Here is a 27907-nt window from a genome sequence, read left to right on the forward strand (position 1 = left end):
ATAAACCATGAATTTAAAGACATAGAAAAAGTTTTAATAAAAATTAAAATATTTACTTTTCTGGCTCAAACTTCGTATATTCTATACCATTCCTTATCTGCAAAAAAATATAATATTACAAAATTAATAATATGCAAGTCAATATGATAGCATATTTAAAAAAATTTACTAGAAAACTAGGCAACGGCTCTTCGTATTCCTCGCAATGTCTTAAAAACTCGGTAATAAAATTTTCTTGAAGCATTATTTCTGATCTGTCATAAGAAATGATATTGATGAAAATCTATATATCACTCTATCTTAATAATTTTAAAAATACTTTCATATGTTGCTTTCTCCTCTGAATAATATTCTAATCTAAAATATATTAACTATTTGTCAAAGGTGTTTTATCTCTCATGGATAGGCGTATTTTTTCTATATATATGTCAATTATTTTTTATCTAACTTTAACCTTTTGCTAGTTTTATTGCAATTTAGACAGAAACAAATGACAATAAAAATATGCAGCAGACAATTCACTTTTTTAATTTAGAACATTAGAAAACGCGTGCGATATATAGTTCCTTTTAGTATGTAATATATGATCTAAAAAATATATATGTATATAATATATATCATATATAATTAAAAATAATTTTATATATAATTATGAGCAACTATTATCTCTAAATATAATTAGAAATAATTTTGTATATGATTAAGGGCAACTATTATCTTTAAATTTGAGTGTCATGACTGTTAATCAATCATCATTATCGCCATCGCCACTCTCTCTTATAGCAATATAATAACAAATATTTAAGTATTAAACTTAGCATATCGATTATATTAGCGTGCTTGCCTCCTTTATATATTTCTATATACACACACACATATATATATATATATATATATATATATATATATATATATATATATATATATATAAAGTATCTTAAAACCATCAGATATTATCGGATCTCATTAGCTGCTAAAATGATCAAGTTTCGAATTATTGTGTGTGTTATACTTGTTATAAAAATCTTAAATTCTCAATATTCTTCATGCATTCTTATTTGTTTGCATTCGTACAGTGTCATCGAATCGAATCGATTTTTTCCACATGTAAATTCATAGATCTGGCGCCTTCGTCGGGCATCCCCGCTGTGGACAGGATGTAATGTGATGCCTAAAAAATATAAGGGTGACTAACCCCCAGGACCATGACTAGGGACACATAACTGGGGAAGTGGGGAAAAGCCTTGGAAAGGTATATCAAGCGAACCTTTGTGCGGGTGTGCTGTATGGTGTAATAGGAGGCAGAGAGAGCATCGAATGGCGATAAAGGTCAGCCGTGGGGCTTTCGAGGGATTAAAGTCTGTAATTACGGGGCTACAGGGACGATTACCGAAATGATTTGTGTTGATCCTAACGGCGCAAACGACCGCGAAAGCCCCAGGCTCGATCGATGACACATCGTACGAGAAGTGAACAGTTGCGTTAAATCGATAGCGCGGCAAGAATACTCAATTGAAGAGAGAAAATTATATATTTCTTTGAAAAATAGAGATTCATATTATTTACTATACAAGTCTCACTATTGTATATAAAATTATTTTGTGTCGGTCCACAATCAATCCATTATTTTAATATATTTACATTTTTATTAATACTTTTGTTTACATTTTTATTATTGATGTATTATCTAATTAAATGAAAGAGCCATGTATTGTTATATAAAATGATTACAAATAATTCGAATAGCGATTAAATATACAATAATAATTGTTAGAATAATGTAGGATATATTTCTCTAAAAAATCTCTACTCTTATATTAATTTTGAGATATTCTTCGACCGAAAACTTACGTAATAAACATTTATTAGTCTTTTCATTCGTAATTTATCATTCAAATAAAATTGTCCGAATAAAATTCTCTTGCTACACGGCGGTCTGACAAGTTTGCATCTCGTTATAGCGCTCCTCCATCGAACAACGCGCGTTCTTCAGTCGTGCTTCGCGCGTCCAACGAGCCGCACGTGAGGTAGATGATTCGCGTTTCTATACCGAGATTAGACACGATCGGTGATAAATTGTGCGCGTTTTGTCAAAGTAGTGGCTTCCAAATCGATCCTGAGTATTAAAATTAAAACATCACTTATCAAAAGATGAGGCATCGGTTTTACTGGGAAATGTTGCTGGATTAAAAGCGGAAGAGGAGCAACAAAATGTAAATTGCATTATTATAATCTTTATCGCAATTTTTTAGCTGTAATAAAATTTTCTAATTTAATTTCTAATCAGTGTTTCGCAATTTTCAACGGAAGAATTTATCTTTAGTAATTATTTTATACGCAAATTCTTCTGTCTCTCTTTCTCTCCTTCTTCTCTCAAATTAATTAATAATATTAGTAATATTGGAGCAAAGTAAATACTAATGATTTCGTTAATTTTTTTCTGAAAGAAATTATTATTACGAATATTTCGACGATAATGCAAAAAATTTACGTCGCGTTAAATTTTTTCTAGAGAGTGTTCCACGCTTCTTTGCATCCACGAGTGCATCCCTCGTCGATTGCATTAATTTACGAGTGTTTACATCACGATGTAAGGGCGCGCCGTAATCGCACATGGATACTATGAATTATGCATCCACATGATTTCGAATTTCTTTTAGGGTCATTTTGATCCTGAACACGAAGAGATAGCTCGCTATATGTTCGCAGTAATTTTACGCGATGCAAAATTGCTAAATTGGTACAAATTACGACATAATATAAACGACACGCTCGTCAATTAAACCATTGTGTCACTTTCAGAAGTTTGTTTCGTGAATATTCATTAACAGATTCTTTTTTTCGTTATTTTCAAAGACATTTTTTAAAGCGTATTTTCATTTATTTCAAAGATATATTCGATGAATGATGAAAAAATAATATGCAAGTGGGAATTAATTGATAGTCTTGATTACGATTTAGAGTTTGGCAAGTTGTACGTGTGATAAGCAGTTTGATCTTTCTTGTCTGTCAGTGAAATGAGATAGGCATGAAATGTTTCAAATGTCGCTGCATTCGTGCACTCTTTATTTACGTTTAATCTAGAACGTATTATTTACGTATAATCTAGAACGTGAAAACTATGCACAGTCATTCAGAATGAATACGAGTCCGAAATTGTATAAAAGAGAAATTAAATTGATATAAAATATTTTATTTCATTCACAGTAAAGAGCATACACATGAAAAAGAAAGAAGAGAGAGAATTATTAATCGCGAGAGAATTTATCTTAAATTTTCAAACTCGGCAATTTTTTAGCACGAACTTTAATCATGCAACTCTATCCATGTCTCCACGATCGCATTTTTTTGCACCGCATATGATAAAGAGCAAAAACACAGAGATATCTTTCGAGATCAAATCGTGTTTCTCCAGATGTTGGTGATGCACTCGGTGCAGCTGGTCGACCGCTTGTTACAGGCGCGTTCACTTGTAAATTCACTTTATTCCTCTTTTTCTCCATACGGAAGGAGGCTTGCTTGCTTTTTTTTCTCTGTGTAAGGAATGCGGGCGACTCGTGTCTGGAGAACGATTCGATGAACAAAAGGGGTTCCCCGCGCTTTCTATGTGGGACCTTCCGGGCCCTTTCTTTTTGGCTTTCAAGTGGGTCAGAGTTGGATGGACGAAACACGGGACGAAGAAAGAACTTTGGAAAAAGAGTTTTGAGAAAGTCAATCGAAAAGAGACATCAGAAAGACTTAGATGGGATGGAATGTAAAAAGAAAAATTAAGAAGAATGTAACAAGCTCAAAGAGATAGATGGAAGTTATAAGATCCTACTTCTCAATCTCCAAAAACTAAACAATCGTTGAAAGCCTTAATTCATTCAAATTCTATAAATAAAATATGTGAATATAAATTCTACAAATAACAAAAAATTATTTTTACTCTCTTTATATTGCGAATTAAAATCGCGGAATAGATTCTCACGGATGTCGCGTCCGCTTTATCAGGAAATCCGCTATTCTGTCTTTGGAGAATTCTTTTTTCAAGGAGTAATGTCACGTACGGACGTGCATTATTTAAGACGAATAATCTGTGAACAGCAATTAAAATGCGTCGCGTGTCATTGCACGTAAATGCACGAGTAGGCCGAACACGTGGTAGCTTAAGAGCAAATAGAAGTCTGAATTGAAGAATACAATAACGACTGTCAGTCGAATCGGTTATTCCTTCTCAAGTGGAAAATTAAAACATTCCAATAAAGAAAAGAAAAAGGAAAAGTCTGAAGAATAATCTTTTTCTAAAAGAAGACGACAGAATTTAAAACAGATGCGAAGAGAAAAGGATTTTAATCCTACAATAATGATTGTGTGATGGTGGCTTTTTTCGATCGAAGGAGGAAAATCTTTTTCTTTTGAAAGAACAGTCTTGTAATTTATGGAAAATTTGACTTCGCGAAATTTTTACACCCTCTTAATATTAAACAATTCTATCTGGTATCGTTCGTCGCGAATTTTTCACTCTCTCGCAATCAAGTTGAACGGAAGTGTAGTAACCCACAAAAGGACAAGCGGTCAGACCGTTTTACATTCCGTGGGTGTTTTCTCTCGCCTCTCTCCTCTTCCTTGTTTCTCTCCTCCTACTCTTGTCAGCCGCTCTTCTGTGTCTATTGCTCCTATCTTTTCCTTTCTTCCTGGCCTTCTCTCGGCCGGTTCGAGACCAGCATAGCCAGTCGCTGTGTCATCGAGGCCTGATACATCATAAATATAAATTGGCTGAGCACTCGCGCGTGTGCACGCATAAATAAAACCGCGTAAGTGCGTGCGTGCGTGCGTGCGTGCATGCGTGTATGCTCCCGGCAACGTTAGGGAATGTTAATGTTTAACCGGCAGCGATGCTCGCCAAAAATGATAAACAAATCGCATCGAGAAGTTTCGCATTAACACGCCCTTCCGTACGTAAACACGAGAATTTAACAGGAGGAGTAGCTGCGAAGTCACGGCAATTTACCGCGAGAAACCGGTTTCTCTTACTAAAAGAATATAATGAGTTAAATCTTAAAAATTCGTTAACTTTATGAAAAAAATATATGATTTTATTGCTACAAATTTTTGATAAGATTTATCTCTTGCTTGAGTGGCTGCAAAATTAGTAACACTTTAAATGCATCGAAATAAGATTGCATAAACATCAAGAGCGCGGAAATAATCTCGATTTCGAGCAACACGATGATTAACCGCGTTCGTAGAATCGCTTGTTCGCTCTCTCCAGAGAGAGAATCTGAACATATATCTATTTTATTTTAAACACACAGAGCGCAAAAGGAAACAGCTAAAACGAATAGAATCTAATCGTGCTGGTCTTGTGGCCGCCTTCGGCGATTAGTCCGCGCGTTCAGAAATATGCATGGAAATGCGGGCAGCAAATGTGCAACTTCCAGAGGCTGGAGATAAACTCGTTAATGACGTTTATATTTATCCGGGAGTGCGCAAAGTGTCATCGCGAATTCGCGCCGGATCCGATAATAGACTTGACGAATCATTTTCAGCGCGTATCCAATCTAAATAACATTATGCCAATCATAATTTAAAATTAACATAACGTATACAAGATCTTTCGGAGAAATATCCTACCTCGATTTGGCGTATATTTCTTCTGATAATATTTTATATAATAATATTTTTTTTATACATGACACGTTACAACTTTTATATATATATATATATATATATATATATATATATATATATATATATATTTACAAACATAACATATATACATAATTGAAATTATCGATAATTAAACACAGACGTCACAACGAACGCGTACGCGAGATTTAAAACCGATCAACGACAGTTATCTTAATTGCCGGGTCTTCAACGTGAAAGCACCGTTAGCTCGTTGTCGTCATTCCTTAATTAACCCGTCGTTATGTTAGAACCATAGAAGACTCGCTCTTATCACGCTGGTTCGCTCATAAATAACGTTTCATCGAACTTACAATCGGAAGTAACTCTTTACGTGAGATACATTTTCTGTTGATTAAGTTGCGATAGCTGTCAATCATATCTATCAAAATAAAAATTTCTTCGATTTTTTGTAGACATTGCATGTATTTTCTTTATTTTTATATTGGAATAAAATATGTCCTTAATTTTTAAGATTGATATAATAATATAGCTTTATAAGATTATTTATTATTATGTCCAGATAAATAATAATTAATTTACAATGTAACTGGATATTTAATTTCCTGCTGTACTTTACTTGAACATTTCTTTAAATGCCAAATAATATAATCAGCTGACATATTTGACTTGTTTTAAATATTATATAATGTATTATTCAGTGCAATATTGATTACATTCTCGCCAAATTTTCTGATAATCACGAATCTCTCAATCATATATTCAGTACAGCTTCAGAACCAATCGATTGTTTGAAAACAAAGCAGGAATCGCGATAAATCACTAAAATCGATGGACTAAACGAGATGTGGTGAAGCTAAAGAGGAGAAGAGAAAATGAATTTCTCTTTCTTTTTCTTTCTCTCTCTTCTTGCAGACTGGATCCCAAAAAGGGCGAGAAGAGGGAGAATGAAAACAAGAGATGCGAGATGCAAGGAAGCACCTGTCTAACAGCTGCCTCGCATATGGCATTACACTCGCGAGATTATGTAAGGAGAGTATATATACGTCTTGTTTTGAGATGCTGCGGGCAAAGGCTTTCAAAATAATTCAGACGATCCGCGTCGTAATAATCGAGAGATTTTTTTAGTCTTCTCTCGCAGGGATAATATTTTTCTTTTAAAATTTGAATAAAATACTTTCTTCCATGTCGTTTAATATCCTTACAATTTAACGACAGATTAAAATTCTGTCTTGAATGTGAAAAATCATTCGATTTTGTCAAGTATATTTGAGCCCATTCACAAAGGATTATATAATATATTTAATCCTATTGTGACCGCATCTGTGTGTGGGTGGCATCTGAATTTCTCATTTAACTCACGCATCTTCGCGGAATGCAATATCCTCCCTCCTCCTTTCCAGTCGCACAGACGCTCCGACTATTAGTCATCCGCCAATGGGTCCTCTGTCCGGTAACTCATGGTCGAAAAACCATAAGTCAGCGGAGAATACTAATAATTTCCTTGTAAGTCTAAGTCCAGCGTCTGCGCTCGATTTCGCCGCGATAATAAATCTGTCTTCTCTTTCTCCTTGCAAACAAAAAAATATTTAACTAAAGCGCGCGCAGCAACGCACTCATCTCGTTGTTGAAAAGTATACAACAAATAATGACAATTAAAATAATAATGAGTTAGAAAGAAAATAATAATGAGCAGCGCTCTTCTATGCTGTCGAGATTTCGATACAAATTTAAGTACTAATTCACGACGGTAGCTCTCGCGTTCTCGGAGAAAGGGATCCGTGCATGGGGTATATCGTATTATGAGAAGGCGTGGCAGAGCTACATAACAATATATGAAGCCGGCAATTAAAATGAAAGGGAAAAAACGCGCAGCTGCCCATTTATTCGCGCAGTCTGCCCACGTGTCCAATGCCGGATTTATCTCTTCGTCCGTTCGAATCTTATCGAATCCATAGATTGTCAATTTAACTATGGCTCATTAATTCCCGATCATGCGCAAGAACAGACCATCGAAGGCTGTCGAAACAAAGAGCTAAATGTGACAAAAAATCTTTTAAGTGGAAGCGATAATCTTCTCTCTTGGCGACGCGATGGCCACACAAATGGGGCAGCCATCACGATTAATTATTCTTAATTAATGATCAAGCATCTGAGAAAGCAGAAAATTGCCGGCATTTCTCGCATTGTTATTTGAATAATTTATCATAAAATAAATTCGCGATCATCAAACACGAAAGAGAAATAAATTATAAAAAACAAATCTAGCTAAGAAAAAACATTTTCTCAAGACTCTCATAATAAGTCAACGTCGTCTCTTGTCAGAAGGATTTCATTATTGTATTCAAGAGAGCGTAAATATAAACAGCGATTAGGGTGTGATCCTAAGTAAACACATTTTCTGAAGTGGTTGCGAGTCACAGGCAAGAAGTGACGAAAGTAAAAGTGATAAGTGCGATAAATTTCTCTAATCTTATACAATGATACTGCTATAATATCCTATAAAATTTACTTAATCTACTTATTTAACTTTCACAAAAATTAAAAAAAAATCTTAAATAAATTATTTTATATTATTTTTCGAGACAGATCTCCAAATTCGAAAATGTATTTCAAATCTGAAGATTATGTATCTATTATGTATTGTTCCAAATATTGAAAAAACGTACAATCGAGTTATTAAAATATTTTTTTTGAGATGCGCATCTTATTGATTCGCCGGTAAGATCAAAGTGATGCTCTTCAATTGGCGGTAAGAGGACGAGGGCGATTAAGTTTGCGGGTTTGAAGAGCACTAAGAATCTTGAGAGAGCAGTCTCAAGCAGCACGTATAGTGTAAAAGTGAAAAGGCGCCGCCCTCACAAACACGTCGAATAGACCGAAGCTATTCCAGACTGAAAGATAAGATGAAGCACTTTGGATTACTCCACTTTTAATGTATCATTTCTCTTTTCATAAAAATTTATCATCATAAGTGACTTAAAATACTTGATGATGTTTCATCCATTATGATAAAATTATCAAGAAATTTTTGTTTCTTTTTTTAAAATTCTTCTTCACAGGCCTTGCATATATTGAGAAAAAATTTTAAGATCGATAAATTTTTAGATTTAATTAAAATTCTAAATTAAAAACGTGATTTTAATTTACATAATTTTAGCCATAAAGATTACACGCGAGATATTTCCAGAAAGAAAGACTACTATCTTCGGAAAGGAAGCACAAGCATCTGGTTCCAGAGTCAATCACCGATGAAATGTCTTAGTGTTCGTTCAAAGATTCCACTCAAACGAATGCCGCGTCAGATCCACGGATCGATTGATTTCAATGCCCGGCGAGGGAGATCCCGTGCCCTTTCACGATTTCCATGAAATCACCGAATAAAGAGTTAGAACTGTGTTAGTCGTTATGCCGTAACCCGAGATTTGTGTATTCTACGTTTCGGTTTTGCGACCTCTCTTTTAATATTCATGCTCGAGCAAAGAGAACCTCGAATAACACCAACGCGCGTTTCCTCGAAATACATGTGAAAGGCATTTATTCTACTGCCAGCCCGACCAAATCCCCGAACTCGCTCATTAAAAATCTCTCAATCTCACTCGAGAGCAGAAACGTGTTTGCATTAATTGCAAAAGAATTATCAAGAAATTTTCTTATCAATCCTTGCTTGTCAATTGTATCGATAATTATAAATCTAACATTTTCTAATGCAATTTTTAAGAAAATTTTCTAGTGCAAGTTGTAAGAAATTTAATACATATTATTTTTCAGCGATCGAGCAATTTAAGAATGTGATGGCATAAAGCGAAGGAACAACCGATCGGCAGCATGTGTTATGTGATAGTTACTGGACGCAGTCTGCTATGGACGCTCTTGTCTCTGGCAGCATTGATGGCGGTTTTATCGGGCCTCATCACTCCCAGATGGCTCGTGGGACCACCGACGATTAAGGATACGAGTAAATATCTTCTTCCCAACTAGATATCCGCGTGCGTGGATGCAATATCGGAATTCCCGTTGCATATTTATATATAAAGCAACAATAATAATTCATCACAAATGAAGTATCTCCCCATTTAATATTAACGACGTGGGTTATCGTAAGATACACCTACGCTCGACCGTTCATTTGCTTGTTTGAAAATTTCAGAAAATGGCACGGAACTATATACACCGACAGTCGGGATTTTTAATCGTTGCACGAGATTATTCGGCAAGATGCATTGCGCTAATTTTAACGTGGACGGTTTCGCGACGGATTCCAACGTCTTTCCGGGATGCTGGAAGGCTTCCCTGTTTTTCTTGTCCGCGGGCCTGGCTGCGATGTCGGTGACCGTGATGGCTGCTCTACTCGGATGCTGCGTACAGAGCATTGGCCGTAAGAGCATCTTCAATCTGGCGGGAGTGGCACAGGCCGTTGCCGGTAATGTTGTCCTTCGAGAGAGGATTGATATGATGAGATGATGAAGCTCTGACATTAAGCTTCTTAGCTCGACGAAAAGCGAAATAATCTTATAAATGATGAGCGATATCTTAGGTATCTTATATGAGAAAAAGTTTTATGTATTATTTTTTTATACAGGGTGTTCGGAAATTCAATCGACAAATTTTTAGAGATTGTCGGGGGCATCATAAGAATCATTTTTTGCAAATGAACCTGGGGTCGGAAACGTGTCATTACATCGCTACGGCATACGGAGTGTTCGAAAGAGTCGGGACCTCGAAATATCACAAAAAATAGAAGTTTTACAAAAAATTGTTTCAAACAAAAGTTGTAGGGTGTAAAAAGGTCTATTTACTCCATACTTATCTCCATAAACAGCAATCATGTCAGCATACTCGTTCCAAGAGTATCGCTCCATGTCGCATTTGGTCAGAAAGAAATAATATCAGAAATCAGAAATAAAATACTTTATTTTCTAGATGATGATTTCAATCAGATACGTGCTTTAACAACAGTGCACAACAGTACTGTTTGGAGTACAAACTCAAGTCTACAAAAAAATAAAGGTTTTTATTTGCTCGAATGTCTGTAATAAAAAATGGCCCAAAATATCATACGCATCGGTCAGTTATAAAAGTAGATCCACCATCATTTACCACTTCTACCTTTATTTGCGGATAATAATACGATAGCTACAGTCGTCGACTCATCAGGAAAAACTTTATAACTCCAATAACTTCGAAACGGCTTACTTGAAGTTGGTAAAATTAGTGCTTTGAAAAGGTCTCGAGAAGGGCTACAAGAATATGCAATAAAAAGTGGAGGATTCCATTTCAAAAATTCAAGGTGGCCTTGTCGTAACCTTGGCGACGCCATCCAAGATCAAACACATGGCGTCAGTAAATAGACCTTTTTATACCCTACAACTTTTGTTTGAAACAATTTTTTGTAAAACTTCTATTTTTTGTGATATTTCGAGGTCCCGACTCTTTCGAACACTCCGTATGTCGTAGCGATGTAATGATACGTTTCCGACTCCAGGTTCATTTGCAAAAAATGATTTTTATGGTGCCCCCGACAATCTCTGAAAATTTGTCGGTTGAATTTCCGAACACTCTGTATACAATGGGATCAGAAAATTTCTTGTACGTTTAAAATATTGATAATTTCTAAACAAAATTTGTAATTTAATTTTTCTTCCTTTTTTTCAAGACGCATTATTTCACGTTTCTTTCATTCAATATGTATAAAAATCGCCAGTCTTTTCTCAACATTGCTGACAATAAGAGTAATGCAAATTTTTAAAAGGCAATGATCTTTGTACAGCTGACTATTCCACGTGCGCTTTAATACTAATCCACGTGCCTTTAGCCTAACAATGGCATCTCGAGCATGAGTTGCGCAATTTCCATTGTAACGAAAGATTGTGTCCGGAATAATCAACGAATATTAACGCAAATTTTAAAAAACGATGTTTACTTTGCCAACAAGTCTAACAAATCAGATAATCGGAAAATGTATCCTTATAACGCGTGCTTGTAAAATAAATAAATAAATTAGTGTATCGCGCGCGCTCTAGTTTAGTGCATATTTTTTTATTTTCACAGGAATATTGTACCTTTTCGGGATGATCTTATACCCCGCCGGTTGGGGTGCCGAGAGGGTGCAGAGGATCTGTGGTTCTGAAGCTGACGCTTTCTATCTTGCTAACTGCAGTCTTGGTAAATCTAAAACACCGATATATTTATTATTAAAAATTTAAAAAAATGCAAGTCCAATTTTGAATTCGGATTTTTATTATTCTTTTTAAAATATTTTCAATTTCTCTTGAAATAATTATGATGCATAGATGTAGTGCCCTATTCGAAAAAAAATCAAATATATATATGTAGATCCCTGCTCTCAAAGTAAATTAAATCAAATTAATTTAATCTTAAATCAAATTAATTTAATCTTAATCACATTAATTTTGGAAGATTCTAAAAAAATAATTTCTTTAGGTTGGGCTTTTTATAGCGCAGCGATCGGCGTCGCTCTCACTTTTGTCTGCGCCGCTTTTAGCGGACAGGCGGAGAAGTCGACGGCCAGCGACAAGGTCCAGGACAAAATGAACGAAGGAAAAACTCTAATATGCTTAGCCTGAACGCGCAAATAAAATCAGCAAGAGGTCCAATCTCGCCAATGGATGTTCTCGATATAAAGCGTCGAAAAGAAATTCTTGGAGAAAAATATATTCTTTTAAAAAAATATCCACCTCGTTGTGTTCACTGCATAACAGAACAAGGATAGCTTTTTTTTGCGAACGGAATTATACAATCAGAATAATTAATCGTGCGAGACTAGAAAGGATGAATATTTACAGAATATGATATGATAGAATATTAAATGTATGTACTTACAGTCTTCCCACAATTACTGCCGCAATTTATATAGATGTCTGCAATGTTTTTGCAGAGAATTCCTATTTTATATTTTATAAAGTAAGCCATTTTATCACAAATGTTCCGTCTTGTTTACTTGATGTAAAGAGAATAAATGTATTATCGTAATGAGAGATAATATATTTAACAGTATGATTTATCTTATAAGCACACACACTCACACGCACAGACACACACACACACACACACACGCATCTACTTAATTAATTTTTCATGTTCTTCATGTTCTACCAACAAGTTTGATTGATAAATAATGGAATTTATTTGTTTCATTATTATTTTCAACAGATTATTTGAAATTCGATCGAACATATAATTTAAATAGATACATGTACATAAAAAATTATCGGCTTGTATGTCAATCGATTATATACACATGTATAAATAATGAAGGCACCAAGGGAATCAACAATTAATAATGTACATGAGCAAATTTATACAGAATTTTCGAAAAAGAATATAATTGACAATGATAGGAAAATATAACGGGAGCAAATAACGAAATCGCGAAATTATACAACTCGTGTGTAACAACGCGCGATGCAATTACTTAAAGTATGAGTGTTATTTGGTTGATGACTTGCCGCTTAAAACCGCTGACCATTGATCGCAGTAACGCTACAATCGTATAACTATGCAAATAGAGATTGACGTGATGTGATGAGAGAGACGCTCTTATCGCAGGGGAATGTCAAATTCGGCGGATCACGGACATCAAGTGACGCGTTTGTCGATCACAGTCGGATTATCCGTGTATGACGCACTGCAATAATATTATTAACGCATCTGCCATACATCTAATGTATCTCGCTCTCCCTCTCTCTCACAAACATTCGAATTTATGTGCAATATTCGACAATTTATTAAATACGAACATTTTACAAATGTCAGCCTGCCAGCGTATTAGAGTCTCGCGCGCGAAACTTGGAAAAACAATATTGCGCAGAAAATTACTGAGAAGAGAGCGGGATCAATTTTTACGTCCACGTTTCGTGCAGGAGACACGAGGAGATATAATTGCATATAATTATAATTAGAATGAAGTATAATAAAAAATATTTAATATTAATCGCACTGTGAGACAATGATAATAAGAATAATAAGAATAGTAGGAATCTTTTTGTTTTTACCTGCTATTGATGACATTTCATTCAACGAGAGAACTTTATTGATATCTGATAAAAATTATATTAGGCAAACACTCGGCATAGAGTCGGCCTTGTGCAAATGTGAATATTCTATTTACATACATCAGCTATATAATAAACCTGTCTAAGTTAAGGAAAGTTGTAAATTATCGTAATTCAGTTTAGCCAAGAAAATCAGAAAACAATGCTTTTATCATTTTTCTCCATTCTCTTCCTCTCCTTAACCTAGACAGTTTCTAGACTTTCAAAAAGCGACTGACTCCCATTGGTGAGAACTGTGTGTGTATGTTTCTTCTTTAATCGCCAGTTTAAACGCCCACACACACAACAATTTACTACCTTTTATAAATATAAGTTAATAATGTTCGCCCCCCCCCCCTCGCTGCGATACGTAATGTAGAAAAACAGTTCTACAAGTAAAGTGTTATAGTAAATATTTCACGTTTCGCATTTACAAAATATTTTTATCAAGAGGCGACGTACCGTTATCGTGCCGCGTTATTGCGTTAAAATGCTTGGGATAATATGTAACACGTCAAAGCTCGATGAAAAATGATAAATTTTTATGAAACGTAAACTCCTATTCTTTGTGTTATCTTGCATGTATTTATACCCTCTTTCTCATGGATAATACTAAAAATTTCTGCAACTTCAACATATATTACACAATCTATCTGCTTAATACTTTCTCCTTTCTCATATGCATATAATCCGCATCCGAATCGCGCGCGCGCGAAAGATAATATCTTGAATATGAATAATTATAACAAGCAGGTTTGACTTTTGTTGAAGCTGATTGCTGAATTGATGTTACCTTCTCGTACAAATTTATTCTCTCTTTCTCTTTTCTTTTCTTCTTCCTTCTCCTTATCTCTCTATATTCGAGTCAGACATATTAATATCCCCTAGGAGGCGCGACGCGATCGATTGTATCGCTCGTTTAAATTCTGATTCAATGTGCAACGATTCATCGTTACGTTTCAGGAGCGAAGATCTCGACGGAATTATCGGTGTTCTGCGCATTGGAACGCATTGCTCGTCTTCGCTCTTCGATCATTTGTCGTCGCGCCTGCTCTCTCGCCTCGCGCGCCTTTTTATTCGCCTCGCTGTTCGCGGTCGGCTTCGCTTTGTGGACCGGTATGACTCGTCGTTTACCGTTCTGTTGCGAGGCTGATGCAGCTTTCTTATCCACCACGACCTGTATAAAGTATTAATGATACAATAGTCGTAATAGACGGAATATTAAAGTATTATAATAATTGTTTAATTTTTATTAAAGAAACATTTAAGAAACGTTACATTTAAAATATATCGCGTAATCATATCTCTTCATTTTTTCCACACATCATCTTATATAATAGATATTTTTATTAATTTCATTTTTTAATTAAGAAAATTTAACTAAGAAGACTGCATATTATTTTTAAATTTTAAACAATATAGAAAATTTACCGTTTTATAGGATTTTATCGGCACCAGTATAATTTCAATATATTTCTTGGTGAAATTGTTTCCAACTTCAGCTTTTCTTATCGACTTTGCTTGGATTCGCGCAATATATGTGAAACCGATTCATTAGTATTAATTCTAATAATTTTTAAACATACCTCTTGCCACTGTGATGTCCTCAGTTTTTCTATCTGGTCAAAAAGTTCGTTTACTTGAACAACCTGTAACATTACCATGTCCCAAAAACCAGCTAAGTCTTCATTCGTTGTTGGAAATTCTTCACCCGGTACCTGATTCTAATATCCAAACACAAACCGTTAGTTGTATTCAATCTAATTGCACAAGTAAAAAACAATTAAAATGTTGCTTACAATATTCTTTTGACATAATCCTTCGAATTGCTGCATCTTCTGCGAAGTTAACAACTTGGCTTTTCCCGCAGCAGATCGTAGCTTACCAGCTGCTTCCTCTGGAAGTGCAACGGTATCACTGGCTAATTCGGCCTCTGCAGATGCGGCCAACGAGAGCAACCTATCTGTTTCTTGTTTCAATAACTAAAAACACGAATGTCTCTATAAATTTATATTGTCGGGAATTGTGTCTGCATCACCTATATAGTTATGCATTTTTTTCAATTACCTTCATAAAGTAATGACCATCCTTCTCTTCGATTATTTTTTCCGCTTCTTGAGTTTGTTTCGCTATGTTCGTCGAACTGGTGCTAGGTTCTAATACAGGTAACACTACTTTCGGCGCCGCTGGCTGTTGATCAGGTATGCTTTTACTACTAGAATCACGCTTCAATGCGTCACCTTCTATAGTAATCGGAATTCTCGTTATGCTATTTTGTGAATTCATAGTTGTGGGAGTCTTCTGCTCAATTTTTCTTATCGGTGTTACCCTAAAATATATAATAAAATATATAATAAGTATTTCATCATTAAAGCAAGAAAATAAAAAAAGACATTTGCTATTTTATTTGTGGATAAAATATAGATACTCACCTTTGTAGAGGTTTTATGACTTGTTCCGTTCCGTCTGTGGGTTTTCTACTACCGACTACGGGAAGCTGAGCCCGAAATTCCGGACGCAGATGTCGCAAAACAGGTAGATTTTTCAACGACTCTTCCATGTTTGCGTTATCTGCCGAAATGTTATTGTTATTACTGGATTTATTGAAATTACTGTCACTGGTGTTTAGTTTAGTGGTGCTGCGTTTGTAGAAGAAACCCTGTGCTAGAGCACCTGGACCGTAGAGCCGTTCCACTCGTTGCTGAATAAAAGATTTTTCGCTACTCGATGAAGTGTTTAACACTTGACTTTCAACTTCCGTCGAGCCGTTTAAAATACTAGCATCACTAAATGATGCATCTGAAACTACGTAAAAAATAAAGAAAGAATTAATAAAAAAATTTAGGAAACTTTATGATATAAAATATATGTGAATAAAATTAAAATGAAAGGAACAATAAATAAAAATTAATATCAAAATATTATATCATTAAATATTTCAATCCATTTTGAATTCCTTTTAATTACAGTAATTGGAATAAGAAAGAACTAAAATGAACTTTACAATCAAATAAAAATAATAATAAAACACGATACGAAAAGTTATTTAATTGTAAGTGATAAAATAGCGACACAATCTATGCAAATGTATTAATTAAAAATTCTGTTAGTTAGAAACCTTAAAATTTCATTTAATTGTAAATTTTAACAGTCGAAAAACTTACCAAACGTAATTCAAACATATAGAAATATTCACATACAATGATCAAGAAAACAAACTAATAACGTACATATAGATACCAACAGTGTGTTTTCTATTACAAAAATCAATAATCGTCAAACATCAATAAAGAATGTCAATACAAGTATAAGTCGAAACCATGACCTATCAATATAGCGACAATATAGCATCAACGACTAATATTTAAATATTGATAAAATTATGTAAAGAACACTTATCGTTTTGTATTGATCTAACGATATCAAAAATAAATTTTTAATAATTACAAAATAATTTTTTAAGTTAAAATTCAGAAAAGAATAAATTATATAGGAAATTATTAAAATAATAAAATTGACAACTAAAATTGTTTATTGAAAAGAGTTTCCCTTACGATTAGCAACGCCCTGCTTCGGAGAGGAGAAACCTGTATAGGATTTATTTTGTTGACCGCAGGACATCATCTGTGGCAAGCCGGGGCTCCGTTTAGTCGTAGAAGTACTCATTCTAATAGGACTAAGATCAGGAAACGTCGTGTGTAACGACACTCCCTTATCGACTTCCGAATAACCCTGACATATACTGATCGTGCTTCTGCTCTCCATGTATGTTTCGACTTTGCACTCTTCCTTCATACCATTCGTAAATCCGTTTTGCCTGTCCATCGCAAGCGGCGATATCGACTGACTCTTAGGCGGATATTGAGGCGTCGGAACGCTGAGATTCTCGTTGGATCTTTTAACATTTTTCAGTTATTGTTAGTTACTTAACCAATATATGCGTGTGTTTTGGAAGAAATAAAAAGAGTGAATTGCAAGCATCTCACCTGAAACCTGCAGGACTCGTGTCCCTCGTGATCAGTCTTGTGCCAGGACTGCTATCTCTCGAACGGAATCCTTCCCTCAGTTTGCTGTCGTACCTGGTGATTCCCGAGTAGCCGCTTATGCTGCACGCCAAACCCAGATAACTTGGTTTCTTCGCTGCCGTCACCTGCTCCGGCTCCGGGCTCCTGCGATGTACATTGCTGACGTTTAGCTTCTTTTCATCGGGAGTGAGGTGCGACTTCTGCAACGTTTCGCTACTGCCGTTCGCCAAATTTTCAGGTGATGACACCGGTTCGCCGTTGCACCCTGACAGATTCAGACTGTGCAGCGTCTTTTCCGACACGGAGTCTACGGTGTTCTCTGAAAGAGGAAATTCCAATCTAACACTCGCAGAAGCGCTCTTCTTCTCAGCTCCAATTAACGATCTTACAATTCCTAGAAACTAAAATTACGAGACACTAGCGCAAATGTCACATTGTATGATTGAATAAGATTTGATAATTTTGGAAAATTAGCTTCTGCAATATTAAGATGATATAACAAATCGGTTTTGTATAAATCGAGAATTATTCAAGTAAATATTTAAATCGCGCATTCAGATACACGTTTAAATCATCTGTAAGTTCGCTAATTATTCGATTCACCGTGTTCTTATTAACCGATCAATGTTCGCGAGCCAACTCGACGAGACATTCACCCTCGAAAAGTACTGCCACCCACGTAATTATGCGTATGCCAACTCGCGTCAAATGAATCTTATTCACATCGTTGTCGCGCAATGCGACCTTATTTTCTACGAATGGAGCGATTCCAAGCTCCTTACGTCGAAACAACAAAAATCCAACTTGGTCACACAGATCTAAGCTACGATAGACCGACGCGTCTCGCAGAAGCGAGATGTAGCGACGAGAGGTCTTCACGCTCGTCTAAATCGTGGCGATGGTCCTGGAACACTGAGCAGAGAGATTCCTCGTGGGCATCTCGTCAACGCCTTCTTGGCAACGATGAGGAAAAGAAGCATTGCACTTGATGCGCTTGCCTACGGTCTAAATCCGATCGGCATTTCGAGCGAGCAAAAAGCGCCCGCGACCTGCGAGAAGGTAACGGTGGGAGAGATCGGCGACCCCGAAAGACGACCTTGGAATCTCGAAAATCTGCATGGATCTTGAGTACCTGAGAATTAGCGTAATAATACGAAAGATGCATACGAAACGAAAAATCTAAGCTAGTTACAGACAAGCCTCTTTTCCTCAATAAATTTTACTATAAAATTTTATTCTATAAAATATAAACGTGAGATAATTTGTATCGATTTAATTGGATAATTACGTCGGTATTTTTGGGTGTTTCTCGTGTAGCTTTCAGCACCAATTAAATTCTGTATTTTGGGATAATTGAAAGATCTCGTTCAAGAGATAAACTTTAAGAAATACATTCTTTTCAGGCGCACATTCCGTCCTTTTTCTCCGGAATGGTTTCCTCGCTTGAGCGACGCGTCTAATCATTCTCCGCCCGACCGAGTTCTCACCGAGAATTCCCTGCGAGAAACAATGCTTCCAGTAAGAGACATTTTCTGTCATTGCAACAAGATTCTCTTTTCTAAATTCTAGATATTATTTGAAAATCTAATTCAACATCAATTATCAAATTTCCAAATCATGAATCTCTTCCCGCGAAACGCTCTAATATATTTATAAATTATCGGATTATATATAAATAATATTTAAATGTACATGTATTTCTCTTATTGTCAGAGAATTTAAGATAATTTTTTTATCAACAAGTTAATTCAATAAAAATAATTTAACCACGGAATTTTTCTCGATAACAATCTCTTATCAATAATACGTCTCCCAATCGCGGAAACGGTGTTCTCAATGCGTGGATAGCCAACCTGATCGGTCGGACGCGGAACGGTCGACGTCCAGGCTGCAGCTCCCGATGCTCTCCTGGCTGGTCATGTTGGGGTGATGCCTGGCACCGATCGCCGACGATCTCGAATCCGGGTCCAAGCGATGGTAGTTGAGGGGTTGCACGGCCAGAGAGAGCGGCCTAGTGCGCCGATGTGAGCGGATGCCGCCGGCTCCGGGTACCGACGACGTCACCGTCGCGACGCAGGAGTCGTCAACGTCCTCCAGACCCGCCACCTCGCCGCCCCCGCGCGTCTGTCCGCTCCCTCGGCGCTCCTCGTCCACGCGATCCTCGTGCACACTGCACAGGTCCGGTTCTCATCGCGTATATTGTCACGCATGTGTCGGAATTTGTTCTCGAGCTCAGTGTCGGCTTACGACATTTCCATGTATATGTATATAATACACACATACATAGTGATGTGCGATTCTAAATATACCGGTGCCACTGCTATTTCTGATTAAATGTTTTCTTTATGCAAAGCGAAAATCTCAAAAAAAGTAAATAATGAAGTATTACTGTATAATATCAATTTTTATAAAATTTTAATTCAAACATTTAACACGTCTCGAAAAGCTAACCTCTCGATTGAATCTCATTTGAGAAAATATTATTTTAACTTTCAACAAGGAATATTAGTTTCTTCCATCTTTCATCTTTATCTATCAAGTCTATCTATTATTCAATCTCTTAATATTATAACGATATTAAAAAAAGACAATATAAGAAATATTGATTATTTGGTTTTGAAGGAATTTGGAGATTTAATAAAAAAATTGAAAAAATCACAGAAAAGTGACCTTAATCATTTAATAAAAAAATTGAAAAAAATCACAGAAAAGTGACCTCAATCATTTAATAAAAAAATTGAAAAAATCACAGAAAAGTGACCTCAAATGTAATGAAACTTGAGTTATCTCCAAGAGGTCCAACGAAACGTTTCGCTGTCGCATTTCTCTGCATTTCCTTTTTGAATGTAGTATTGCCTTGAAGAGGCACGAGAAAGCGGCACAAATTAGCATTTACCGGTAACCGCGACTGCTTTTTGCACACGGCATTCGTATGGCAACTGATAAAAACGGGTCTCTGATACTGCTTTCTTTTCCTCATATCGTGTACCACCGAAGGAGCTCGAGAACATCGAAGGGACGGGAGCTGGCGCCACTCGAATAAGTCCGATAGATTACCGGTTTCTCGATGGACCAGCGCATTTTGCATGTATAATATTACACAGCTGGATCTTGCGGAGAGACTCGACAACATAACATTGATGCAGGGGAATCTCGCGGATAACAAAAATAGATTTTACAACAGTTGCCGCTCGCTTGAGCGAGCAAGAAGTCAATTTCGACGAGATTCCCTCAGAATTCTTTCGGTGCATTTTTGCGGAGTATTAACGAGTCATATATTTTGTCTCTTACCAATGTAATGAGAGTAATTAACGACATATCGACGTGGCACGCGCATAACTGTCTGATAAAAACTCAACGCTTTAATGTCCCAGCAATGGAGAAAATCAATTGGAAAGTTGCACGGCGCAATAATAACCAGATTTTTGAACTTAATGAAGGCAAACATTATATGTTATGTGCAGGCAATTTCATTAATTTCACCGTGACTTTCGTATTTTTCTGCATAATCAAGACAATGAATAAATAAGCAGTTTTTATTGCTGCCACTCACGCAACACGCATCAATGCCATATTTTCTTTTTTATGTTGTATTATGCACGAATTCTCCGCATGTCATTATCTTTTTTTTCAGTACAATTATTACTCAGTATTTACTGAGATAAATATTTACAAAAAAAATAAAATAACATTATATAAAATATCTCGTAATATTAGATATCAATCCATAAAAATAAAAAAAGTTTATATAAACATATGATTGACTTGCTTCCGAATTACAGAGGTTTATTTTAGCAATTTATATTTAGTTACTTTCACAAGATATGTTTAAAATGACCATCTTGTATGCACGCCTGTCAACGTTTCTACTTGGACTTTTACTTGTGAAATCACCTGAAGAATTTATCTATCATCTAAAGAGAATATCTATTAATAATATTGAAATTCTGCCATTGAAAGTTTCCAACGAGTCCAAAGAATATTTAGAAAATTCCGAGGAATTAAAAAATATGAATGTTAAAACCTACAGACATACATTTGGACAAGATAGTCATTTTGAACACTTCTTGCGAAGATAAGCAGATACAGATTACTAAAGTACCAAATTCAATAATCGTTATTTTTAATGAAAATGAAAAAAAAAACATTTAGAGAAGAGCTGTATAACGGATCTGAATCTCGGAGACGTTATCGTAGAGTGGCACTAGCTTCCGATAATTGATTTATCGTTAATAACTCGCTCACGAGAGCCTCGTGCAAATGGTTCCGGCGTGCGAATGGAATTATCGGCAAATTGGCGCCGGTGTTAATTGCACGTAGCATCGGTCATTCGCCGCGAATCGAGCAGGGATATCAACTACAAGTCCGTTCATTTTAGCCGCACACTTTCTCGCTTTTTGAAACAAAACACGTAGATAACAATATACATCAATATTGTGTGAAGAGAAAAACATTCAAAATTGTGCTAAAAGTGCGGCTAAAAAGAATAAACCTCACGTACAATCGTACGAATCAGCGCAAGCGGGTGCATATCGAATGAGTGCCAAACTATAATACATGCAGTTAAAGTCGCTCTCACATCGGCGACTAAACTCGCGCGACAGCTCTTCAACATGTTGCCCAGAAAAAACGCATCGTCCATTGACGATTGTCGCACGTTTACTCGCTTATGCAATCGCGACGGCAGTGTAAGTATGTAATGTACACATAGAAACAGGAGGAATCTCTTCGAAAAAATCACACATAGTATAGAATACAGCGGCTCGCTTTTCAAATCGCTACGTGCCTCATTTTAAGCACTTAAAATTATATCCCGAGGAATTAAACGCGAGGAAATATTTTTATAGACACTCTATTTATAAATATTTTTATATAAATATTTTTATAGACACTCTATTAATTATGTACCAAAAGTTATAGTGTAAATGAATTTTACGAAATTACTGTATTATGATAAATTTTTTGCATTACAATAATAACGCATCGATGCAATTCCTCGAGCAAAAAAGTGCATCAAACTCCAAAATTATATCCCGAGGAATTAAACGCGAGGAAATATTTTTATAGACACTCTATTTATAAATATTTTTATATAAATATTTTTATAGACACTCTATTAATTATCTACCAAAAGTTATAGTGTAAATGAATCTTACGAAATTACTGTATTATGATAAATTTTTTGCATTACAATAATAACGCATCGATGCAATTCCTCGAGCAAAAAAGTGCATCAAACTCCAAAATTATATCCCGAGGAATTAAACGCGAGGAAATATTTTTATAGACACTCTATTTATAAATATTTTTATATAAATATTTTTATGGACACTCTATTAATTATGTACCAAAAGTTATAGTGTAAATGAATCTTACGAAATTACTGTATTGTGATAAATTTTTTGCATTACAATAATAACGCACCGATGCAATTCCTCGAGCAAAAAAGTGCATCAAACTCCAGATTGCATTGTGCATGATGCTCATAACGCGTTGAAGAAACGAGTCGCGCGAGTAGATAGATAGGTAGGTAGATAGATAGGTAAATTGTCCGGTGTTGTACAATGTTGTTTACGATGCGGAAATCGGCGCTGACATAATTGCGAGTTAACGGTTTAAAATGCATCGCGGATGTATAGGCGTGCGGCCAAGCAAAAATAAAATGTGTAAGAGGTGAACGAATCATGCTCGATCGTCGATGACGATGATGATGATAATGATGATGATGAGCGTGTATGCGTGAACGCACGTGAGAATTAATCGACGGTCTGTTGGAGAAAATGTCAAAGTGTTATTATATAATGATATTTCTCCGTAAGGTGATGCTGACCGCGCAAATATGCGAACAAATCATCGTTGATGTGTCGAATCTTTTAATTTCGCCTGTCTTGAATCTTGGATATGAATCTCCGTACATCAGATAGGAATAATATCTGAATGCATATGGTGGATGCATCGTACTATGCCTTGACGTTTTAATCGCTCACCGTAAATATTCAGAAGGCAACAAACATCTTGTGTCTCCCAGTATCTGTTGCGCCCTGAATTATATATATTTCTAATGGGACGTTAATCAATTATTATTAATTATGGATTAATTGTCAATGACACACATTAAATATTAATCATGTATTAATTATCCATTCTCGGTAAAAATAAATCCATGTTACTCTCCATAATAAGAGAAAAAAAGCATGCAAGTGTAACACACACGATATTAATGTCAGAGCAACCCTGAGGATTCGCTCTTAAAATTCCAAGGAAATTTTTCAACCCTTTGCAAACTTCTTTCTCTCTCTTTTCGCCTACCTTCGCCGCCAATGTTTCCAGAGGAGGAATTTGGAGACATTCTTTTTCGTTACCGGATTCACTGTATAGGTACCGCTCTCAATTTTTAGAGGCATCCTTAGCCGCGAACGCGTCACTTTGGATTGCGCTCGATTCGCATTTACGGCGTGCGGGCCGATATATCGATCGAAAGATGATCTGCGAATGTCAAAGGAGACGATATTGCACGATGGTATTATTCTCCTGCGCTTGTATTTCGAAACGACGACAAGCGTCGTTAAAATGCAATTCTAAACGTTATTGCGCATTTTATATATATGCGTGTTACTTTATTCATATATGACCTTTTCTCTCTAAATTAATTGGGGAATTTTTATTCCTAATAAAATTATAATTAATATTTCCTAGTTACGTACTTATAAAGACATCACATTCAGTTTATCTTATCTGTCAATTAATCTCACTTAAGTAAAGAGGATATATATTCGTGATGCAGCTTCACCGCTATCGATTTATTTATTCTAATCGTGGTCAGCGATAGTGATTTTTCTCTTTTTGCGTGACCCTTTGCCGTCGTGTGATTCTCGCGAGCACGTTTCTAGGATGACTAGCTGCCGAAGACTGGCATCCTCCCAATCTCGTCTCTCTGTACTGTGATTCTCTCTCTCTCTCTCTCCTCTCTTTATCGTTATCTTCCTCTTTCACTCGGTCTCTCCCAATCTCTCGTCTTTCCAGCTGGTCTCTTTATCTTTTCTTGAGTCGGGAGTATTTTTGGAACACTCAAAAAACCACGATGGCACACGGTGCCGCTTTCTCTCGTCAACCCGCATGTTGTCTTTTCTTCTTCTTCTGCTTCTGTCTTACTCCCTTTGCGCGGGCATTAACGCGTGAACGAACGTGGAAGGGCGCACGAATTTCAAGAGGATCGCGAGCGGAAAGTCGGCGTGTCTACACGTGCCCGGCACGCGCTCTGCAAAGATGATCATCGCATAACTCGCGAGCAATCTTCGTAAACCGTCATTCGCTCGCTTGTGACCAAATTTGATAGATTTTTAAATGTAAAAAAATTCAACATTTTTACTATAAATAAATAGAAATCAGCTCTCCGAGCCTTCAGTAGTTATTCGATATTAACCCAAATATTATCATTTCTTTTATTCTTCTCTCTCTTGGCGGAAATTATATGCAAGAATAAAGATTAAAATGAATAGGCAAGTTAACACGTCGGAAGAAGAAAAGCTTGCCTTCGATTTCATGTGCAAGCGAGCAAATAAGTATCGTGTGTAAATCGTTGTTGAGAGCTAATAATCCCTTTTGGTTTCTGTCATCTGGTCTTTTATGAACCGTTAATCCGTAAGCGCTTTTATGGCCTGCGTAATAGTTTCTCTTTCTTCACAGGGTTGCTTTCTCCAATGCCGGCTTTCAAACGGCCTCAATCCGCGACTATCGCAAAGTACGCATTACCATGTATAAAAGATTTGTTACGCTTTGTGTCTTTTAATAATTTGATATAATTCACTTATCTTTGAGGTGAAGAAAATTCCGGAGATACACGCGAAGATTTTCTGCGAAAAACTTTCGAGGATCGCTTGAATTAAGTCCGCGATAAAAAGTGAAATTTATGGCAAATGCTAAACTTTTAAATTCAAGCAAAGGCTCTCATCCAAGTTACGATCAACAAATTTTCTCCAGTCTCGGAAGATATATATAGAAAGAAAATTAAAATTTACTATCAATCCTCACAGAAATGTAATCAACGTGGTAAAAGCTGTTCTTACAAACTATTTTTAAAGCCAGTAACGAAAAGATTAAATAAATTTGAGATAAGACAGAAGCAAAATAGAGAAAGGATTTCGTTTCTCCCCGGAAGATTTCTCGTATTCCCGTATGTTGAACATAATCCGTACAAACGTTTCTATGTCATTATTCTATTTCAGTGCTCCTACAGAGATTTACGGGCTCGATAATTGAAACCGACAGAATTCGGAACGTTGTCGACAAGGGTTCGTGTCGCCATGGGGTTTCCGGTTCGTTTACAGCAATAGCATGAAGAGCATCTCGGTATGTCAGCGGCTCTAACAATCTAGAATTGACAAAGTCTCGTTCATGGGATCATTATAACGTTCCATGACTTCCTCTTCTCATTGTTGGCATCATCAGAGAAACTCTTAATTATAAAATTCCCACTGAGAAGAGAAAGAGAGAGAATGCACATTCAATTCTGCCTCCTCTTCATGAAGATCATGAAAAGCATAGACTACTGATGAAAACAAAAAATTTCACAACCGTGAAGAGGCGTGAACGATAAATTTATAATCGATTAGAATTCAATCACGAATTAGAATTCATAAAAATTTCAGATTCCGATTAATTTCTAGCAATATCATTAAACCGTGTATTGCAAGCCTAATATTTTGATATAATAAATATAATGGAATTATAATGTCTCATAAAAATTTGCATAAAGTATCATTAGCACGAAGTTTATCATAACATTGTAATATTCGCAAAAAGGTACATCAAGGACGCAAATAAAGTTTAATCGAACGCATGACTAGCGTGAAGCAGAAGCTGCCGTCTGGGAATGCAGAAAGTGCAGCTATGAATTCAAATGCAATATGTGCTAGCGCTCCGCTGAAAGAGTTGTCACGTGCGAATCCGATGAAAAATTGCATCGCACCGAAGGAACCTGACATGTCCTAAATGTACTTAAATGTGTAAACTGAAAATTATTTTACTTAGAAATTATTTTATTTATAAATTTATACAAAACAATTTTCTACGAGAAAAAATATTTTCTTTCGAAAAAAAGATTCAAAAATTTTAACTTCAAAACCCGACTGAGGTTGTATCTCGAAAAAGTTCCTACGAGTTTGCGATAAAAGTATAATATACTTGATCTTATCTCGGGACGACGAGTCACCAACTCATGTTTGATATACTATCTGCGATTCTATATTCAATAAAACGACAGTGACCGTGAGATGAGATATGACTGCCATTTATGTAACCGAACGAACATAAATCCTGAGGGAACAAGGTACGCGCGTCCTCTATATAAACTACTCCTATAGATATCAAATTGAGGAACATGTATTATCGCGCCTGTCATGTTTTCCGAAGGAAAATTACATAAATATCTTGCATACCGATCTTTCCATCCCTCGAATGCACCTGTCTCTTAACATTAGAAGGCACGTTTCCTTCTTGTATTTGTTCATCGAAAAGACACCATTAACGCGAATGATTTTATATAGATAAAAATTAGAAGAAGATTAGATCATTAAATGTAATGTAAATATGTAAATATCGTATGGGCAACGCTAATTAATCGATGACTTTTACATGCGCGATCAAAAATAGCATAGTTCTTTTGCATTTGTTACACGTGACCTGAATGTAAAATGCCTCATGATTTCTCGTCACGAAGTCCATTGACATGAAATTTCCCGCACTTAGAAGAGGAAAATATTTACCTCCGTATGTGGGTTGGACTCGCTTCATGGAAAGTGGGGTAAAAATTAGCATTTATCCGCTTAATTCACGATAATCACGAGCTAGGTAAAATTAGATTCTGAGAAAATACACGGTAATTTGAAATACTGTTGCTATCGTAAGAGATTTTTAAAACTTCAAAATTGAAACTTCCGTAATTCTGCACATTAGGTGAATGTTTATGCATATTTATGTTATGATGTATCACGCATGGGAATCCTATCTGGATGTCACGGTTGAGAACTTGCGAGGTATATTAAGTTACGAAATGAACGGTAAATCGTGGGGAGACTAGCCTAAAATAGAGAGCCACTGTCGCAGCCACAAGACGATTTAAATACCGGTATTAAAATGCTCTTCCGGTTTGCTCATCCAACATGCAACGGAGAAAATATACATGAATCCATAAGTGAG

The 27907-nt window shown here is 36.0% G+C and overlaps 2 protein-coding genes across 6 annotated transcripts in view; one reads left to right on the plus strand and one right to left on the minus strand.

Annotated features, from left to right (window-relative positions):
* The first annotated feature begins 1981 nt into the window (after window positions 1–1981).
* On the plus strand, window positions 1982–14881 carry LOC145962748 (LHFPL tetraspan subfamily member 2a protein-like). Of its 2 annotated transcripts, none has more exons than XM_083084056.1 (5): window positions 1982–2213; window positions 9403–9589; window positions 9782–10054; window positions 11683–11796; window positions 12076–14880. In XM_083084056.1, exons 2-5 carry the CDS (start codon window positions 9460–9462, stop codon window positions 12216–12218), a joined length of 660 nt encoding a protein of 219 aa, XP_082940182.1. In that variant the 5' UTR covers window positions 1982–2213; window positions 9403–9459; the 3' UTR covers window positions 12219–14880. The 2 variants fall into 2 exon arrangements, with proteins under 2 accessions (XP_082940182.1, XP_082940183.1); XM_083084057.1 differs by lacking the exon at window positions 1982–2213 and adding an exon at window positions 6555–6658 and having other exon boundaries at window positions 12076–14881.
* The window catches only part of LOC145962741 (uncharacterized), a 40633-nt gene continuing 21272 nt past the window's right edge, over window positions 8547–27907 (minus strand). For 3 of the 4 annotated variants that reach the window (XM_083084040.1, XM_083084039.1, XM_083084038.1), the window contains exons 7-16: window positions 24020–24196; window positions 19564–19880; window positions 17672–18029; window positions 17240–17580; window positions 16118–16490; window positions 15753–16014; window positions 15485–15667; window positions 15272–15409; window positions 11694–14862; window positions 8547–10065 (exon numbers count right to left, since the gene is read on the minus strand). In XM_083084040.1, the coding sequence (XP_082940166.1) occupies window positions 14638–14862; window positions 15272–15409; window positions 15485–15667; window positions 15753–16014; window positions 16118–16490; window positions 17240–17580; window positions 17672–18029; window positions 19564–19880; window positions 24020–24196 (2374 nt within the window). In that variant the 3' untranslated portion in view covers window positions 8547–10065; window positions 11694–14637. The remainder of the gene's footprint in view (window positions 10066–11693; window positions 14863–15271; window positions 15410–15484; window positions 15668–15752; window positions 16015–16117; window positions 16491–17239; window positions 17581–17671; window positions 18030–19563; window positions 19881–24019; window positions 24197–27907) is intronic. The other variant, XM_083084041.1, reaches the window with a different exon arrangement.

Source organism: Camponotus vicinus, unplaced genomic scaffold (assembly GCF_025532165.1).
Source record: "Camponotus vicinus isolate PSW18456_S1 unplaced genomic scaffold, iyCamVici1.0 SCAF_12, whole genome shotgun sequence".
Classification (NCBI taxonomy): domain Eukaryota; kingdom Metazoa; phylum Arthropoda; class Insecta; order Hymenoptera; family Formicidae; genus Camponotus; species Camponotus vicinus.

Coding starts and splice junctions, on each gene's coding strand:
- LOC145962748 (XM_083084056.1), top strand. CDS start 9,460: ATGTGTTATGTGATAGTTACTGGACGCAGTCTGCTATGGACGCTCTTG. Junction 9,590..9,781: donor ACCGACGATTAAGGATACGA/GTAAATATCTTC, acceptor TGAAAATTTCAG/AAAATGGCACGGAACTATAT. Junction 11,797..12,075: donor TCTTGCTAACTGCAGTCTTG/GTAAATCTAAAA, acceptor TAATTTCTTTAG/GTTGGGCTTTTTATAGCGCA.